This window comes from Xenopus tropicalis, chromosome 6 (assembly GCF_000004195.4).
Source record: "Xenopus tropicalis strain Nigerian chromosome 6, UCB_Xtro_10.0, whole genome shotgun sequence".
NCBI classification, from domain to species: domain Eukaryota; kingdom Metazoa; phylum Chordata; class Amphibia; order Anura; family Pipidae; genus Xenopus; species Xenopus tropicalis.
In genome coordinates, this window is record NC_030682.2 from 59393657 (window position 1) to 59413039 (window position 19383).

At 39.7% G+C, this 19383-nt stretch overlaps 1 protein-coding gene across 1 annotated transcript; it reads right to left on the minus strand.

Moving 5' to 3' along the window:
- Positions 1 to 1066: 1066 nt before the first annotated feature.
- Positions 1067 to 19162, minus strand: hus1 (HUS1 checkpoint clamp component). Its single transcript, NM_001006826.1, is given in 8 exon segments — positions 1067 to 1257; positions 3514 to 3639; positions 4248 to 4347; positions 6837 to 6911; positions 7804 to 7911; positions 11429 to 11605; positions 12275 to 12402; positions 19005 to 19162. Coding segments are annotated over 8 exon segments (849 nt in total). The 5' UTR covers positions 19057 to 19162; the 3' UTR covers positions 1067 to 1174.
- Between the last annotated feature and the right edge of the window lie 221 nt (positions 19163 to 19383).

Below are 19383 nucleotides of genomic sequence, written 5' to 3' on the forward strand. Positions count from 1 at the left end.
TTAATGGTTGTAGTACAGCAAAAACCTGCCATACTCTGCCTTCCCTACCCTGCCTGTGTGTGCTATACTCTGCCTGCCCTACGATGCCTGTGTGCCACACTCTGCCTTCCCTACCCTGCCTGTGTGTGCCACACTCTGCCTTCCCTACCCTGCCTGTGTGTGCCACACTCTGCCTTCCCTACCCTGCCTGTGTGTGCGCCACACTCTGCCTTCCCTACCCTGCCTGTGTGTGCCACACTCTGCCTTCCCTACCCTGCCTGTGTGTGCCATACTCTGCCTTCCCTACCCTGCCTGTGTGTGTGCCATACTCTGCCTTCCCTACCCTGCCTGTGTGTGTGTGCCATACTCTGCCTTCCCTACCCTGCCTGTGTGTGCCATACTCTGCCTGCCCTACCCTGCCTGTGTGTGCCATACTCTGCCTTCCCTTCCCTGCCTGTGTGTGTGCCATACTGTGCCTGCCCCATCCTGCCTGTGTGTGCCATACTCTGCCTGCCCTATGCTGTATGGCACACACAGGCAGCATACAGTGACACAATGCTGGCACTGCTCCTACAGTCTGCACAATAACTATATATTAAAAAACTTTTGGTGGGGGACCAAACAGAGGGGGGTCGCCAGTTGGACAGCACTGAGTTAAGTGATTACAGTCACTGAAGGGTGCCTAACACTCCCCCAGTGATTATACCTTTCATTTCATTCTTTTTGTGACTCAATAAATGTATGTAAGCAGTAAAAAAAAAAAAAAAAAAAAAGTACATTTGCTCTTCTGAGCATTTTTGCCGCTTCATTTCATTTCTGTTACTTGAACTGCATGTGTTTCAACCTCTTTATGGCATCATGTTTAGCGACCAAAGCAGCTACTTAAGTAGTTAACATATGTTCCTGTAATTCAATAGCAAATAAATTACTAACACTATACAAAGGTTTCTTAAGTAATAATTTTGAATGTGCTTAAATGTTAAGTGAAGCCACCATGTATGATCTTACAAATGCCAAAGTACTTCTGGGTTTATAAAATCCTCACATCTGAGAGGACTGTCTCTTGAAAGAAAAACAAATATTGCAGTATATTTGCAAATTGTTGTTTATGTAACTTTTTTTTATTGGGACTGCAATCACGATGATGTAAATTCCCAAGAAAATTTTTTTTTTTTTCAGCCTGCACACTGGATTCTCAAGCAAGGGCTGGGATGAAGTACTGCAGGGAGACATCTTCATGTAGCAAAATAAAGTGAACCATCCGTTTATGAACAATATCTGAAAGAAAGTGAATAAATTAGTTCAGCTGATTCAAATTTAACCTATCATACAGGAAGTACTGCAGAGATCTCTTCAAGCAGGGAAAAGTGGACCACTGGTTATAAACAATAGCAAACAATGGGAAAAACGTCAAATTAATTAAAATTAAAACCTATAGGTAAATGCCCCAGAAAAGTGCAAATTAGCACTAACATCTTAAACATGGAATTTACCATTGGATATTTACCTTTATTATTGTAACTGGATAAGTGCTAGACTAGTAGTTCCCAAACTATGGGGCTGGCCCCTCTGCCTTAAGCAGTGGCAGGTGAGGCTCAGTCCTAAGGAAACGTTATTTGCTATCCTGCATAATAAAAATGTGGCTGAAATGTTTTCTATATATTTAACCTTCATATACTTTTTTTTTTTGTAACTTAAAATTTTTTATTATTTTTTCAGTGCATGGTTATTACATTGTACCATTGGCTTTTATATTATACATTCTTTGAGTAGCATATTAAAAAGAAACAGTACATAATGCAAGTGCCTTATTGTCATCTATGGAAGTTATACTGAAGGCTAAGTGATTAATATTATGTATGAGGGAGAGGGAAAAGAGGTGGAGGTATACAGATTAAGAGATCAAACCATTTAACAATTGGATGCATGATGAAAACATATAACTATATGAGTAAGCCATAAATGAGAGTAGAGGGAGGATAGGGGATAGAGAGGAGGAGAGCGATTAGCTTAGTAATAATCCTCATGGCGGTCTGGGTGTGGAAGTGATAGGGGTAGAAAAGGTTCGGTCAAGAGGCTAGGCCTCGGAGTCCCCATATTGTCCAGACTTTCATATATTGTGCAACTTTGTTTTGAAGTACTGCTATCCCGTGTTCGAAGATCCTGTTTGTATTAGTTCTTTTTATTATTTCAGCCAAAGTCGGTTGGTTTGTGGTTTTCCAGTTGGAGGCTATTGTTAGCCGGGCAGCTGTGAGGATATGGTTGACCAAGGTCTGGCCGCTTTTGCATAGTTTTGTGAAAGGTTTTCCTAGAAGGAAGGTAGGCAGGTCTGTCGGTATCTGCTGGGAGAAGATCCTGCTAATGAGGTCGGCTACATGTGACCACATTTGTTGGATCGCTGGGCACTCCCAGAATATATGCAGAAGGGTTCCTTGTGCTCCACAGTTTCTCCAGCAAGTTGATGGGCAGGTTGGGAAAAATTTATGTAATTTGTCTGGGGTGTGGTACCAGAACATCATGATTTTGTATATGTGTTCTTTTTGCCTGACACACATTGACATTTTTCTGGCGTTGTCCCAGATGCTTGCCCATTCCTCGGGTGTAAGTGGTTGTGGTAGCACTGCGTCCCATTTGTCCATATATTTGTGCTTATAGGGAGGGTCATCTGGAGGAGTAGTGAGTAGATTGTATATGATAGAGATGAGTCTCTTTTGTGGTAGGCCGTTGCGAGCTAGAGTTTCAAATGCTGTAGGGCGAGTAAGCCTGGTATAAGTAGCATATGGTTGTATGATTGTATGAACCTTCATATACTTTATGCACCCTGGCAGAGTAAGATTTTTTGTGTGTGTGAAAATACAGCTGATTTTGAAAGTACACATTCTGCTGAATCTGAAATTGGTACTTAGGAGTAGAAAGACATGGGTACCCATATTAAATATACCTGAATGTGTAATTTACAAAAATATATGGTTTTGGGTGGTCAATGTGTTTTTATCCCACAATAATGCAGTAAATGTGTTGAATTTTCAATAAAGATAAGATTTGGGGCAATTTTATTAGAATATTCCTAAATTTCAATAGAAACAGCTAAGTTCATAAACTGATTTATCGCGCAAATTAGTATTAGTCCCCATTATTCAACATGGTCAGTCAGTAGTGGAGATTTTATATCCCTACATATATATATTAAACTGGTGATTCCAAACAGGTCAAATGGATCAATATTCAAGGCACATCTAATTGAAATGTAACTGAATTGTAGATTGTTTTCAGAGGCAGCATTGCTTTTCAAGGTGACATTTCTCATTGCTGTACAAAACCGAAGGTGGTAGACCACAATGCAATAACTTCACTAAAAGTAGACCCCTACATCAGAATCATTTTCACTCCATCCCAAACAGTTTGACTTTGTCTATACTACTGCTGCTGGTGTTTAGAAAAAAAATTAATTGTATTAATGCAACAGCTTATATTATTATCACACAGGCATAAAAACAGAAAAAAACACAAAACAAGGACAAAAAACAAACTTACTACATATAGCTTTGGTAGGATTGACCTGCTGTCCTGCAAGGAACTGCAAAAGTTTTCGAATGTCTATTCTTGCCTCTGCCATATTATCTATTTCTTGAGTGCTATTTTGAGAGGCATCATCTGAAACTGAAATTCAGGAAAAAAAAGGAACTTAGAAAATCAACTTCAATATTCTAGAAAATAAATATACTGCTATGAGATCCAGTATCAGGAAACCTGTTATCTAGAAAACCTCAAAATATGAAATTGCAAGAGTCCTATTAAAACAAAGTTTTTGTTTTTTACGGATTTGTTTTTACTTTGCAATAAGTCAGTGCCAACCGCTTCATGAAAATATAAGGTGGCCATACATGATAAGATTTGCTTGTTTGGCAAGGTCACCAAACAAGCAGATCATCTCCCGATATACTCAACTAAAGGTGGCCAATATTTAGCTAATTCGACTCTGAAGCTGAGATCTCCACACGTATGGCCACCTTAAGGCAGCAAAAGTGCATCTTGGTGGCAAAATAATCCCACAGGTTGGTTTTTACATTTTTTGCAGTTTTAAGGCATCATATGCTCTACATTATGATGTGGATGGAATGATCACTTATCAAGAAAACCCCAGATTTTTGGCTTGCTGTGCTTCAGAGATGCTGGAGGATACACAGATGGGTGAAGATGATGGATAGTTCCCTGTGGAAAGTGAGAATCGCTATACAACATAATTCTAATAATTATCAGAAGTATACCCCAAGGAGGATTTCCCAGATCTTTGAAATGAGTTGAAACAGAAACTAAGTCAGTTTCTATCTTCAGGTTAATTTCTCCATTTCTATTGGCTTCAATTACCTTTAGATGAGAAGAACAGACAGACAAAACAGACAAAAAATGTTAATAGTTCAGTTGAAAGGGTCCTAACTCCAAATCACTTTTTTTTTGCATAATGAAACTCAATGTAATTCTAAAAAATGCATAGTACAGGAAATTACAATTCACTGTGTGCACAAAACATGTTTTCTCTGCTTTAAAACATGGGAGTGGTGGGAGACCGCCATATTGGTTACTGCAACAATATTCTTCATATACTCTGCAAAAATAACCAATAGACACGGGGAATCTCATTTATCAACCTTCTCATTTTCCTGGTTTCAGAGTTTTTTTTTAAATCACATCTCATGTCCACTAAAACCATGAATTTATTAAAAGATTCAAATTGGAAAAAAAAAAAAAAAAAAAGCACAAACCAATTAAAATACAGAATGAAAACCACAAAGCTTTCTTGGTTTTTCCACGAATCTGGCTCGTTTCGTACGATATTCGGTGCGTGTATGGCAAGTCGGTGAGTCGACCGGTATCGCAGGAGGCTGCTGATATCGGTCGATTCGCCGATAGGGCAGGTCAAAAGATTTTGATCGGGCGCCATAGAAGGCGCCTGAGCAAAATCTGCCGTCAGGGCTGAATCGGCAGAAGGAGGTAAAAATCCTATTGTTTCTACCTCCTTATCTGCCGTTTCAGCCCTGAAGGTAAGTGGCGGGTCTGACGATCTTTCGCGCGACGCAGATCGCCACGTGTGTGGCCACCTTTAGTGGACTTTCAAACAAACAAACAAACAAACAAAAAAAACACCTCTAAAAGCATGGATCAAATAAAAATTATTACAATCTACTTAAGACAACTCCCGCTGACTTTTTCATGACCTTAACAGCTTTTAGATGGAGTCCTGTATTAGTGGTTTTCATGCATAATAAAATTACCAAAAATGTGGTTTTGTGCAAAAAACACAAATCGTGAAAAAAAAAGAAAATACGAACATTAGTACATGCCTACTTAAGAGTGTTTTCTCATTTGTCTTAGGAGAAATCTGCACAGGCATTTGTTGGTGGGTACATCAGTAGAGGATAAGGGAGGTCCCATTTTACCTCCTGTGAGATCAGTTGTTGAGACCACTAAAGCATTAGAACATGGACACAGCACAATACCTGCATGTTTGGTCTGAACTTTTACCATCAGCTAGACTATGGCCACCTTAACTGAAAAATAAACTTGTAGCCTCCTTTTTTGGTTTGCAAATTATGTTCTAGTGTCTTCTGGAAAGATCTACTGGCGATTAAGGAACCAAGACAGTTTGTTGAATGGTCTCTTACAGTAAATATGTAACCTTAAGTGGCTCTTTAACATTGTGAACAGCAGCAACATTGGCACCATCATAAAATCCCTTTAGGCAAAGGGCACACTGAGTGGTGGCTTCGCTGCTTTCAGCCTCCGTTTCTTCTGCAGGCTAAGAAAAACAGATCTGCTACTTTTGCATCTCCATGTATCTGCGCTGAAAAACTACTGCGGAGGGAGCGGAGGTCGGCCGAAAAAACACAAAAAGCAGGAAATTTTGGGGATGACCTCCACTCAAGCAGAAGCTGTACTTTGCAGATACATGGAGATGTGAAAAGGAGCCGATTTGCTTTTCTCCTGCAGAAAAAATACAGGCTAAGAGCAGCAGAGCCAATGATCAGTGTGCCGAAGGCCTTAATAATTTACCTATCCTTCTCAGGATTACCTCTAGCTCCAAGTAGTTTTGTGTACTGTATGGTGCTCTATAAATAGAACACACTTAAATATCCTTGAACAGCAATTTGCATACCAAAAAAAGGGTCATTGAGAGTATAACATTTTGAAATGTGATTGTTTTCCCCTTCTGTCAATGACAGAAATGGAGCAAAATTGTTTTAACAATGTGTATATCAGACACAAGAGCATCATTACTTTACCATGAAATAGAAGCCAGTATATTTCAAACCAAATGTCCAAGGTTTAAATCTCCTATACTTTTTATATGCTTCATCTCCTCTGCCCCACATTCCCTTCTCTTCCTCATTTATTTATGCTCTTCCCCTTATTTCTCCAGGCATTCTCAGGTCCTACTTCAACTCATTCATTTATTTCGGGCTGCTGTCTTATGGGGCAGATTCACTTTGCTTTATGTGAGCTGTTTGCACAGAACATAGTGAGCTTCCATGCTCTCAAGATTAAGCAGTGCTGAGATCAGTTAGTAAGTCATTTCACTTACTGAAATATTTTTGCTAGAGATAAAATTCTACTATGTTCAGTAAAAAAAATTCTCACTGACACCACAGGAAATTTGCAATCTGACGGTCTCAATTTGACATAAAATACACTGCATTCATTATATAACCTAGCATTTATAGATAATACTATAGAAACTTTTTAATGGGAAAAATTGGCTTTCATAAAAAATTATTCAAAAATAAAAAAAAAAAAACACAAGGCTTTGCAATCTTCTAAATTAAAAAAACAAATATATATATATATATATATATACTTACTATATAATTGCTTAAGTTTTTCATCCTTTCAACGACACTCTTCATAGTTTTTAAAGCAGGCAAATAAATGCTTACCTAAAAGGGAAAAATATATATACAGTGATGTAAAGTAATGCATACCTGAAGCTCCTTTTGAAAAGAGCGGTTTAGCTACTTTAAATCGTCTCAAAGATTCTACATGTCCTTAGCGACAACTGTAAAACATCATAAATATTAATGGCATTGATCATGTAAAGAATTTAGTACGCAAACTGTAACAGGATGTGAAATTTTTACAGGCATAAATAATAAATAAAAAAGTCAGCAATTGCTTATTAGAGAATTTTTAGTTATATGTAATGGCGTCTGCCAACCCTACTGCACTACTCCAATACAATTAACCAGACAGTGACTGGTGTAATGGGATTGCCAAGACAGAAACTTTTTATTCCAGGTACTTTAGGACAGTGGTCCCCAACCTTTTTTGTGCCAAGGACCGCTGGCAAGCGGGTAAAATTTTCCACGGACTGGAGGGTGGGTGGGCGGGGTTGCGCGCATGCTTTTATGGGCGCATATTCAGTGCGACCAGGAACAGAGGCGGCCCACTACAAAGCAGCCGGCGGCCCGGCACTGGTCCGCGGACCGGTGGTTGGGGACCCCTGCTTTAGGAGCCTACTAGGGTAGATGCAGTTTAAGGTCTGGTACTAACTAATATTAACAAATTTATCTCCAGTAATAGTGTGGATGAGCATTCAGGGAACAGTGATCATAACACGGTCCTTTAAGATTATGTTACACAAAAAACTAAGAACCTAAGTCTGAGAATTGCAAACTTAAGCAGTATAAGGGCATTTTTGAAACATAGTAGCTGGGGAAGACGTTTCCAAAATGGAATGCCTTTAAAATGCTACCAAACAAATATACCTGTCAGTATAATGTACTTGTAAGCAAGAAAAGACTTAGCAAAGCAAAACCATTAAATACTTACATCAAACTCAGGAACGCTTGGTTCTTTAAAATCATTCCAGAGTCTTCGTGGAATAACACTTACAGGAATGTCATGTGTAACAATTCGACTTGAACTTGATAAAGAAGGCTGAGTGAAAGAAAAAAAAATTGCACAAATCTTGACAGCATGCAGAAATCAATAAAATACCAAATCAGTAGTTTACAAAATTCTGAATGTAGGCATTCAAAAAGCAAGTACTGCATTTTCATAACATGGAAGAATCTGTAAATTATTAAAAACAAAAAAAATGCTTGCACAATCTTTTTGTGGAAATGTAATATTGTTTCCCTATGTATTCTCATGTAAATTAACCAACAAACTGAAAACCGTCTTAGGTTGCAATATTCTAAAACTGTATTGCATTTTAAATGTATTTAAACGAAAAGGAAAATAAGAATGCTAGGATTTGGACAAAGAGCACACTACTAGTTTACAACAACCTTTTATTTAAAAAGTTTACTTGCTTTAGGTTAATACCCCATGGGGAGATTAGTCACCCATAATAAATTCCTTCAGTCGATTTAGCGATGCATATGCCTTCCCATCGGCAGTTAACATTATTGCCAGTGGGAAGGCATTTCGGGGAGATTAGTCACCCACGGTAAGCAGAGATTTATCTCAGTCAACTAATCGCCCCATAGGGCATAAGCCTTAGAGCGATGGCACATCACTGCTTCTGTGAGCGACTAATCTCCCCAAAATGCCTTCCTACAGGCAATAAAGTGAATTGCCAGTAACCCAGTTATACCCAGGGCTTCATTTTTCGAAGTTGCCTGAAGATCCCTGCACAGGACTTCAGAAAACAAAGCGCAGGCCCACAGAAAATGTCTGTTATATGGTATGCTACAAAACAAAGTTTTGAAGCAAAACATCAGTCTAATAGTGGTAAGTTAAAAGCATGTGAACAAGTTAATAACTCTGCCCCACCCTACATCTCTGAACTCATCTCTAGGTACCACCCAACCCGCTTGTTACGCTCCTCTACTGACCTGCTCCTCAACTCCTCTCTCATTCCCTTCCCACACACTCGCATTCAAGACTTTGCAAGGGCTGCCCTCCCTCTGGAATTCGCTCCCACAAACTGTCAGACTTTCTCCCAGTCACTCTGCCTTCAAGAGATCCTTAAAAACGCATTTATTTAGAGAAGCTTACCCTAATCTAGTTTAACATAACCTCAGTGTGCTGCTAAAAGCAATACCCTGAGCCACACCTCTCACAACTCTGGTCATGCCCATTCCCACACCTTGTGCCTCAACCCTTTCTCCTTGTAGATTGTAAGCTCTTTTGGGCAGGGCTCTCTTCACCTCCTGTATCGGTTATTGATTGCTTTATATGTTACTCTGTATGTCCAATTTATGAAACCCACTTATTGTACAGCGCTGCGGAATATGTTGGCGCTTTATAAATAAATAATAATATTAATAATAATGATAAGTGATATCGTAATTTCCTAAAAATGTACAACTTGCAAAATGTAACTTCCTTCACAGGATTCATTTTACTTTGGAATGAAGCGACACACAGGCATTCAACTAAACAAAAGTTTGTGTATACCCAGTTTTAGGCCAACTGACCTCCACATTCATAAGAAACCAAGTCAAGGCTTACTGCAGAGTACTCCTAAAGAAGATTACATATAATGGCCTACACCAGATCTTGCTGCTTAACAAAATAACTATAGTTAAAGTACAATATTCCTTTATATGACAGCATTTTTTTATGTAACTTATAATTATAAAAGTTTCTCTGCCTTAATGAACTACTTGAAATGAGCTTCTTGAAACACTTGTGTTATTTTTAGCTGGCTGAGTGGGAGCAAGATTCTGAACTATATAGTTACCCAGAAATAAATCACTTGAGACAATGAATGCATAACAAGGGTGGCTTGTTTTTATACCATTACATCACTTTTATTATCTATTCTACTACAATTCCTCCCCTTCTAAGTTTAACTCCTTCAAATAATCTCAGTGGCAATCTACCCTCTACTTTGGCTCATATCACTATGAGAGCAATCATGTCAGGATGAAAGCAATGTTAGGGAAAAAAATAATATTAACAAGGAGCTAATTATATGGGAGGGATGAAATAATGGCTGAACTAGCTTCACCTATAGCGAATTGGAGAAGGCCAACCCTGCCTCCTGACCTAGCTACTTGTTGGATTTAAGGCTGATGCCGCAAGGGTGTATTCTCGGCAAGCCAAAAAACCCTTGCCGATAATACGCCCGCTACTGTAAAAGTGTCCTACCTTGTGCCTGGACCTGAACGAATGGAATACGCTCGGATGCAGGCATATGTAGCTGATATCCACCAAAAAACGCAAGACTTCATATCTTCTGAGGATATGACCTACATGTGCCTGAACCCGAGCATATTCCATTTCACAGGTAGGAGCGTATGGCATTATTTTCGGCAAACGATATTCAGGTTGCCGAAAATATACGCCATATGCAAAGTGTGGCATCAGCCTAAATCAAGACGATAGGCTGTCACTGCAGCCTTTTTCAAAGGCTGAAAAAGGCTGCAGTGACAGCCGAAACGTTAGTCTGTATTAATAAATTTTCTGTTTATTGCACTAAGACCTGTGAGTGCGGCATCCTTGCTATTTTTGTACTACACTTGTATATACTGCACCCAGGCATTTTTGGCTCCATTTTCACGCGAGTGCCTGCTTTGCATGACTTTATATATATATATATATATATATATATATATATATATATAAAACTTTTATGAATTGCTTCCTGCCTCTTACTATTTCACCCTTTATCTTTTTCACATTTTCATAACCACTCTCCTCATGTATGTTCCTGAATCAGCTCTCCCACAACCCTATTTATTATCATATTATGTGATAGAAAGGGGTGGGGAAGTAATTTTGTTCTTACCATGCCTACAGTATCGGGGTCTTATCGTATCCTCATTTATACTTGCCCGATTGGATCGGTGTGAGACAGTTTTGAGTGTCAAGGTCCTAAGAAGTTATTTACAATTATCCAGAACAAGTGCTAGAACACAAAGGGGTGTAAAAAATCACTGTGTCTAGAAGAGTTGACAGTGGGGTAGTGTAAAAAACTAGGTGGCTTTTCCACGTGTTTTTTGAACTTTGACATTAATCTAGAGAGATCTTTTCCTAACAGCAGGAAAAGGTGCACACAGATTATGCAATTTATGCTTTGCTTATAACCTTTGACTCTCTTCTGGGCTTCTGCCTGTCTCTGAAACTCTCTGCCTCGAGCCATCAGTCTCTCCCCTTCCTTCCAAACACTCCCTAAAAACCCATCAATTTAGGAAAGCATATTCAATATATCCCGACTGATCCAACATTTATTTATGTATCATATATCATCAATCTGTTTCCATATTCCTTTTGTACCCTTAACCCCTTTAGATTGTAAGCATTTGCAAGTAGGGCCCTATGATTCTATTGTTACTCAAAACCCTTGATGGTTAAATCATTGTAAGAGCTGTATAATTTGCTGGCGCTATAAAAAAAATGTATAATAATACTTACAAACAACATTTGTAAGAAGATTTTACATACAAACATGCCTTCGTAGACAAAATACAATTATGCCGATATAAAATTCAAATTTCCTTACCAACTCTAGAGCCACTGTCAGACATGGGCAATGCTTGTTTGTCAGTTTTACTTTCACAGATTTAGCATTCTGAGCAGTTTTTAATGCTCGGGAAAGATTTTCAGGTATCAGCTCCAAGAAGATTTCATTCTGCTCCATGCAAACACCTTCCATTTGATATTCATCAAAGAAATTGCCCTGAAATATAAACAAAATTCTCAAAAAAAAATATCCTAAACCCATTGACCTTGTTTAGGTTTTGGATCATTTCAATCAATGTATTGAAAGTAGTCAAGCCTTCGTTTCCTGTTACAATAGCCTTTAGTTTTCTGGAAAGGCTTTTCTCTAAATGTGAGAATATTTTTAAGATTTGCTTCCAGCCACCCACAGAAGCATGTGTGAGGCTGACCAGTGACAAAGCTTGATCAGGCCTGGCTTGCAGACAGTATTTCAATCACAGGCGTTAACTGGTTAACAAATGTTGCTTGATGCATTTGTTATTAGCATGCTGAAACAGGAAAGAGCCTTCACCAAAAGAGAAAAAAACATGGTACTTACACCAGGTAAAGGAAATTCATATCTGGTGCAAGTACAGTGCTTTAGAAAACAGAAACAGAGGGTCATATATGCTTGGCAGCAAACTTTAGCATTGGTCGTAATAGCGTTCTTACATAGAGCCCTGGTTGGATTAAGACAGATGTAAGAAGCTCAAAAAGCTGAAATACAGGACTGTGATTAGTCCAATAAGAATAGTAGTTACCAAACTCTTTAAAAACTTTTTTTCTTTTTAATAAAGGCATATTTGAACGAATATTGAGCAACCATCCTAGGAGTTTGATAATTACATGTATTACCAAAGTGGATTACCTGGCTAAGCTCACACCACATACTGACTCCTCCATTGGCTACCTTGTCAGTTAGAATAAAGTACAGATTGTTAACGGTGAGCCTGAGGGTACATGTCTTTGTCAGCTTGCTTATTGTATTTATGACTCCTTCAGAAGAGAAATCAAAGAAAGAGAAAATTAAAATACAACACACACGTTACTGAAACACAATTACAATGCAGTGATACTGATGCATTCTTCATGTTTTATTGTAATACTTTAAAAATCTTCCTTGCACTGATGTAACATAATAAAACTACGATTTTGCCTCTCCTCAACCACTAGTTATTACTATTGTTAGTAAACAGTAACGCCATACTACTGTCATTGCTCCACCCCCACCAGGACTATTACAGCAGTCATGGAAAGAAGGCATGGCGAGAGTCCAAAACCAGAAAAAAAGACTGCTGTACCAATGATGTTGAACTAACAATTACCCAATAGGTTGGAACACTGATGTAAGCCGTGCCTTAAAGAGGACCTGTCACCCAGGCATAAAAAGCTGTATAAAAAAAAAAAAGCCCATTGCAAATTATTATATTATATAATATGTGCCCCAAACTCATTTTTTTATTAACACATCCAAACCCATTATAAAAGCACTTAAAAATTCCAATTGTCAATCATATATTGCCTGCCCAGCCTCTATGCCTAAAGGTGGCCATACACGCACCGATATTGTCGTACGAAACCTCGTTTGTACGATAATCGGTGCGTGTATAGTATGTCGGCGAGTCGACCGATATCGCAGGAACCTGCTGATATCGGACGACTCGCCGATCGGACCAGTTGGAAAATTTTGATCGGGCGCCATAGAAGGCGCCTGACCAAAATTCTCCCTTCAGATCTGAATCGGCAGAAGGAGGTAGAAATCCTATTGTTTCTACCTCCTTACCTGCCGATTCAGCCCTGAATAGTGTGTGGCGGATCTTACGATATTTCGTGCGACCGATGGTCGTACGAAACATCGTCAGATCGCCACGTGTATGGCCACCTTTAGGCATAGAGGTGGGGCTGGCAGTTACTTTCACTTTGAATTCAGAACTTCTTACATGTTGCTGCACTCCTCACATTCCCCCCCCTCCTCACAATCTAATTTTGTAACCAGTGCATAGACATGGCATCAGGTCCCCCCATACTGACACAGAAATAAGATTTTGGCAGGATGCAAAGCTTGCCTTAATAACAGTGTCCACAAAATGATACCTGCCTGCTTACTGCAACTGTGAATTCCAAGGCTGAAGATTAAACTAATTTATATGGTATAAGTGAAGTTTATTTTGCTTGACAAACACAATTGAAAACAACCTGGAATTATTTCTTAGGGTGACAGGTCCGCTTTAAGCCACAGTTGATGGGGTGTCCAATGTCTGACACAGCTAAAAGCCAACTAGGAGGGACCAAGGTGGTTAACATTAGATAGGTGCCATTTTTAATATGGATTGATTTTTGAAACTCTGAAAATTCTAATATCCTTATAAAACTTCAGAAGGGGCCACATCACTCCCGATATAAATTATATCCACATTCACAGGACCTAAACAAAAAAAACACAATAAGTTATTTGGCAGGCGAGATTGGTAAGGAGGGGGAGCCCAGCCCAGGTACCTAGGGAATGGACTTGCGCATTGCCTGGACACGTAGGGATAATTCCCAGAGCCCCACCTCCTGTGGCAGGACAAAATATACTGCCGGTGGGAGAAGAGCACTGTGGATACTAGGGGAAGGTGGAGGCCCTGATGTCTGCACTGACAGGACAGGCCGTCATGGGAAAAGAAGTTATTTACAGCTATTTCAACACTCAAGTTTATATGAATTCATCTTCATTATTAGTGAACAAAAACAAAATGTTTTCGGACTCCATAAAAAAGCAACATGATAGAAATTTCCTCCACTGGGTACCCCCAGTTATACTACGTTTTTTAGCTCTTGATAAGCTAGAAAAAAGTGAAGAGGTATGCAACCAAACAAAAATGCTTTGGAGTACAAAGACCTGAGGGGCAGGATTGGGGAAGACATGTAAACATGTCATTCATAGGCACAAGTTAGGGGCCAGCAAAGGAAAAAGCTGTAATGGGGGCCTGTCCTTCCCTCATGCCAGATTTTTTATCTGGTGAAAAGTGAGAAGGAATGCTGTCTAAATGAGCACTAAATGATAAAGCTCTATTGCTCCTTAGTGTTCTTGCACTTTTCTGCTCTTCATAAATGACCCCTAAAGGTATCCATATGTCTGAATAAAAGATGCTTATGTGTGGATTTTTAATAACACAAATTCATTTGAGGGCATTATAGACCAACAGCAATGGTTCTTTTTTCACAAAGAAATAGCAAAGGACCAAATACCACATATTCAGTTTGCTTACCCAGATTATCTTTTCCTGGACTGAAGCATGGCACTATAGGGTTAACCTGCCTGACATGTGAAGGACAGGAATGAGCTAATATATTTAGAGCTTCCACCTCACCTCCATCCTAGAATCTGTTCAAGATGAACAAATCCCTGTGGAGGAAAACCCGGGCGCTTCAGAAATACACAGCTTAATCCAAGCCAAGACTGCATACTTCCCGAAAAAACAATGAACAGATTATCAGTCTTAAAGTGGACCTGTCACCCAGACATAAAAAGCTGTATAATAAAAGTCCTTTTCAAATTAAACATGAAACCCAAAATATTTTTTTTATTACCACATCCATACCTATTATAAAAGCATTTTAAAATCCCAGCTGTCAATCATATAATGCCTGCCCCGCCTCTATGCCTTAAGCATAGAGGTGGGGCAGACAGTTACTTTCACTTTCAATTCAGAACTTCTTAGATTTTGCTGCTCTCCCACATTGCCCCTCCCTCCTCACCATCTAATTGTGTAACCAGTGCATAGGCCTGGGCATCAGGTCCCCCCATACTGGCACAGAAACAAGATTTCGGCAGGATGCAATGCCTGCTTTGATAACAGTGTCCACAAATTGGCCCCTGCCTGCTTGCTGCAATTGTGGATTCCAAGGCTGAAGAAACTAAGATTAAAATAATTTATATAGTGTAAGTAAAGTTTATTTTGCTTGCCAAACACAATAGAAAACAATTTGAAATAATTTCTTAAGGTGACAGGTCCGCTTTAATGCCTTGGTTCATTCCAAGTAAATCTTTAAATACTGCATACTACATTGAGAGTATGCCATCTTCTCTCCCTGCCAGATGGAAAGAAAGGAGGCAAAATGATTTGATAAACATGAGACTCTGAGACCACATTAGGACGGAAATCTTAAAGGTAATGTAAACACCAACTTATTTTGAGACAATCATATATTACTTCTTGATCTTGACCCGAATTTCTCCAACTGTGTCCCGAAGTGATAGCCAAGAAAAAGGCAACTTTCCAAGAAACGTAGAAAGATATTGATCGAAGGGTTCGAGGAACACTAAATTTTGATGGCAAGGAGGGACTCTGGATTTAATATTCAGCCCATTATTGCAGACAGAGCAGAATTTTTTTTCTTTAATCTCGCTGGACTCAAATCCTGTCCAAATCCAGAAACTTGTCCCAGGATTTGAAATGCACAGTCACAGCAATGGTGCACTCACACTGAGTGTTCCTTCAGTCTTCCCTTCTGTGGAAAATTATAAGAAATGATAGGCTTCGATGGTGAAGTACCATTTTAGCAACTAAAAATTCTGCATCTTTAAAATCTACTCACAGAGCAAAGAAGAACATGTTGCTTATCAGATCCTTATTGCTCCTGTTCCTGTTGGTACACATTCTTAGAATGCAGAGAGAAAAATAGAGTAGTAGCACCTTGTGTGTCTATGTGCCTGCACCTTCATGAATCTAGTCACTAAACACGGAAAGTTTGCAAGCAGTAAGCTAAAAATCTGCAGCCTTCAATTCTTTCTTGTTCTCCTTAGCGCTGCATACCACCCTGGATGTGGCTTCCAGTTTCCTGCCTGTTCCTGAAGTCCTTTAGCATCCGACATGGTGCCCAACACCTTTTTACACTTAACTCAGTATATCCTTTGGGGGCCCTGACTGAAGAGCCTGAGTTAAGCCATTTCTTACATGACTGCATTTAGAGTAGCTGTTAACTTGTCCAGAACTACCTTGCAAAAATAAGCCAAAGTGACTGAAAATCTGTATAACCTCTGAACATGAACCAGGACATGCAGAATCCTTTCCGGAGGAACAAAAACTGCAAACCTGTTTTTGTCTTGAGTGTCTTCCAGAAAATTGAGTGACTGAATTGGTATCAGGCAACATTTCTCTTGATTTACACTACAACAGTGGTTTTGGAAATTTTTCTTGTCCAGAAGCTGCATTAAAATATTTTTTAAGGCCAAACAAGCCTTGTCCCTGAAGTGAGAAAGAACTGAAATCTTCAATAGGTTAACCACATAGTCTGAGCCCAGATAGTCTTGAATTTTTTAAGCCTTGCCCCCACTGGCAACTGAAGGGCTCGTAAACCTTTAGAAAGATTTGTTTCTGTCAGGCGTGGCCTCCTTTCTAACCTTAAAGGAATGAGACTCCATCTTTCAGGAAGATTGTTCCTGAAAAGGTTTGCCTGGCCAATAAGATCTGGCCTTCTTAAAAGAGGTTCTACTTTTGATGGTCTCCTTTCTCTCGTCTTGTGGTAAAAAGACAGACTCTCCCGCAGGCGCTTTAGAAATTATATTTTCAAGCTTAGAGACAAATAAATCTCCTTCATAGGGTAGAAACCAAAGATTATGGTTGGAAGGTTTATAAACAGCAGGCTCAGGGCTCAATAGCCACACGGTGTCTGAGTAAAAACTGGCAGCAAGGAAACATAAGACACTAAACAAAAAAAAAAGTGTTATACACTTAAAAAACGCACAGCTCGAAACATGTACAGTAGTGTTATAATAAAACACTTTCACTTTAGCAATACTGTTTATTTCCAAACTATCTTTTACTGGTATACAAGGCTTCACTGGACGGAAGCAGTGGAAAAGGTCTGAAAGCATTCCTCAGAATCCATTTATTTTGGAGATTGTGTCCTCAACGCATATCTTATCAACACGTCTGTCTCCTAAGCACTGCAAATGTCTTATTGTACATGTACCTAGCAGCTTTGTGTCTTACAGCAGTTATGGGCAATGGATGGCCATTATTTCCACCGAGATTCTCGTAAAAGACACGTTCAGGAGCTTCAGGAGAACTTGGCATCTCCTGGTGAACTACTGGGTAACCACAAAATGTCTTCATTGAGGACAGGAAATAGAATGGAGGTGAACCTCTCAATTTATTAGTTACCTAATTTCCTATCCTCCACATTTCAGGCAGGTTAACCTTATAGTGCCCACTGCCACATGAAGTACAGAAAAATAATAATACCATTGCGCAAATAACTAGATCATAAGACTCCTGATAATAATGCAGTCACAACAAAAGCTAAAGGGAAAGGACTGTATACTGGTGACCTTTCAAGAACCAAACATGGAAAAGCTAAATAAAAATCTTAGAATAAAATCTTATGAATAAAGCAATAAGTAAAATGTTTAGTACAAACTCTATTTATAGAACTCATGCTGAACAACGGGTATATTGTAACTGTAGAGTTAAGGGCAAAGACACACTAAGCTCTTTGCAGCAGCTATTTGTCACGGCTACTAAATGCCAGGAAATACCCTGCCATAGACAATACTGAGAATTGCCTCTGCTAACACACGTAAAGATAATTATCAGTAAATTATCAGCATTGTCTACATTTTTGTACCTGTGATAAGTAGCTGCTAAAAGTAGCTACATGCGTCTTCACCCTAAGGGCAGTGGCAGACGGGGAGATTAGTTGTCCCACCAGCTAGAATGTAAAACGCTGGTGGGATGGCATACGCATCGCTGCGATGTCCCAAAGATGCCTGAAGTTGTCTTGAGAGGAAACTTCGGGACATCACAGCAAAAATGTAAGTCGCCGGTGGGATGGCACACGCAACGGCGCGATTTCAGGAAATCGGCGATAAAGCCTCGCGAGGCAACTTTGGCAATTTGCCGAAATCGTGCCGCCGAATGTGCCATCCCACCGGCGACTTACATTTTCGCCGGTGGGATGGCAGGTGATGGCAACTCGGGGAGATTAGTCGCCCGCGAACAGGGAGTTTTGTCGCGGGCGACTAATCTCCCCGTGTGCCAGAGCCCTTAGTAGCCACGACAAGTAGCTGCTACTAGAAGCTCTGTGTGTCTTCACCCTTAAGCAGTGATCCCCAAGCAGTGGCCCATGAGCAACATGTTGCTTGCCAACCCTTTAGGATGTTGCTCCCAGTGGCATCAAAGCAGGTGATTATTTATGAACTTATAGTTAGGAGACAAGCTTTTGTTGCATTAAAACCCAGTGTAATTGCCAAACAGAGCCTTCTGTAGGCCGCCAGTCAACATAGTGGATATCAAATAGCCAATTATAGCTCTGATTGGCACCTCCAGGAACTTTTTTCATGCTTGTGTTGCTCTCCAAAACTTTTACCATTGGAAAGCAACTCAAGGGTATAAAAGGCTGGGGATCTCTGCCCTAAACGAATAAAAAGCACTCTAACAAGATTCTGGTCCTCTAAAAATGACCTGCACCCACAAAAATGTCCGAAAACACACTTTACAGGAAAGCTATTCATCACTTTAAGCATCTGTTTAAAATCAAACGTATTTCACAGCATGTTACAGAAACCTAGAGCTGTAAGGCAAATTACACTACTACGAAAAAGGTATACACACGAGTAAAGTGGTTCAGACAGCTGACGTCCACTATTTTAGAACGGAACCTCATGGCGGACAGTAACTGGCGGCGGGTTTTCTAAAGAAATCTAGGCATACATTGTCCTATCTTCAATCTCATAGTCGCAAGAGGAACTACACGCAGCACCCCATCGCCACATTTCCAGTTTCCCACAACAGGAAGTTTCCGCTCACTGCCCGCCCAAACACGTCATTTAGCCCCACCCCTTTGCTCTAACTCTACCCGCTGATGTGATTTTATCGCGAGTTGTAAGATGGAACGTTCTAATGGCTAACTGCAATAGATTTTGCAAGTGTCTGTTACATATTTGTAAAGAAATAAAAATGTATCCTTTAGTGCACCATTGCTAAAGTTTGT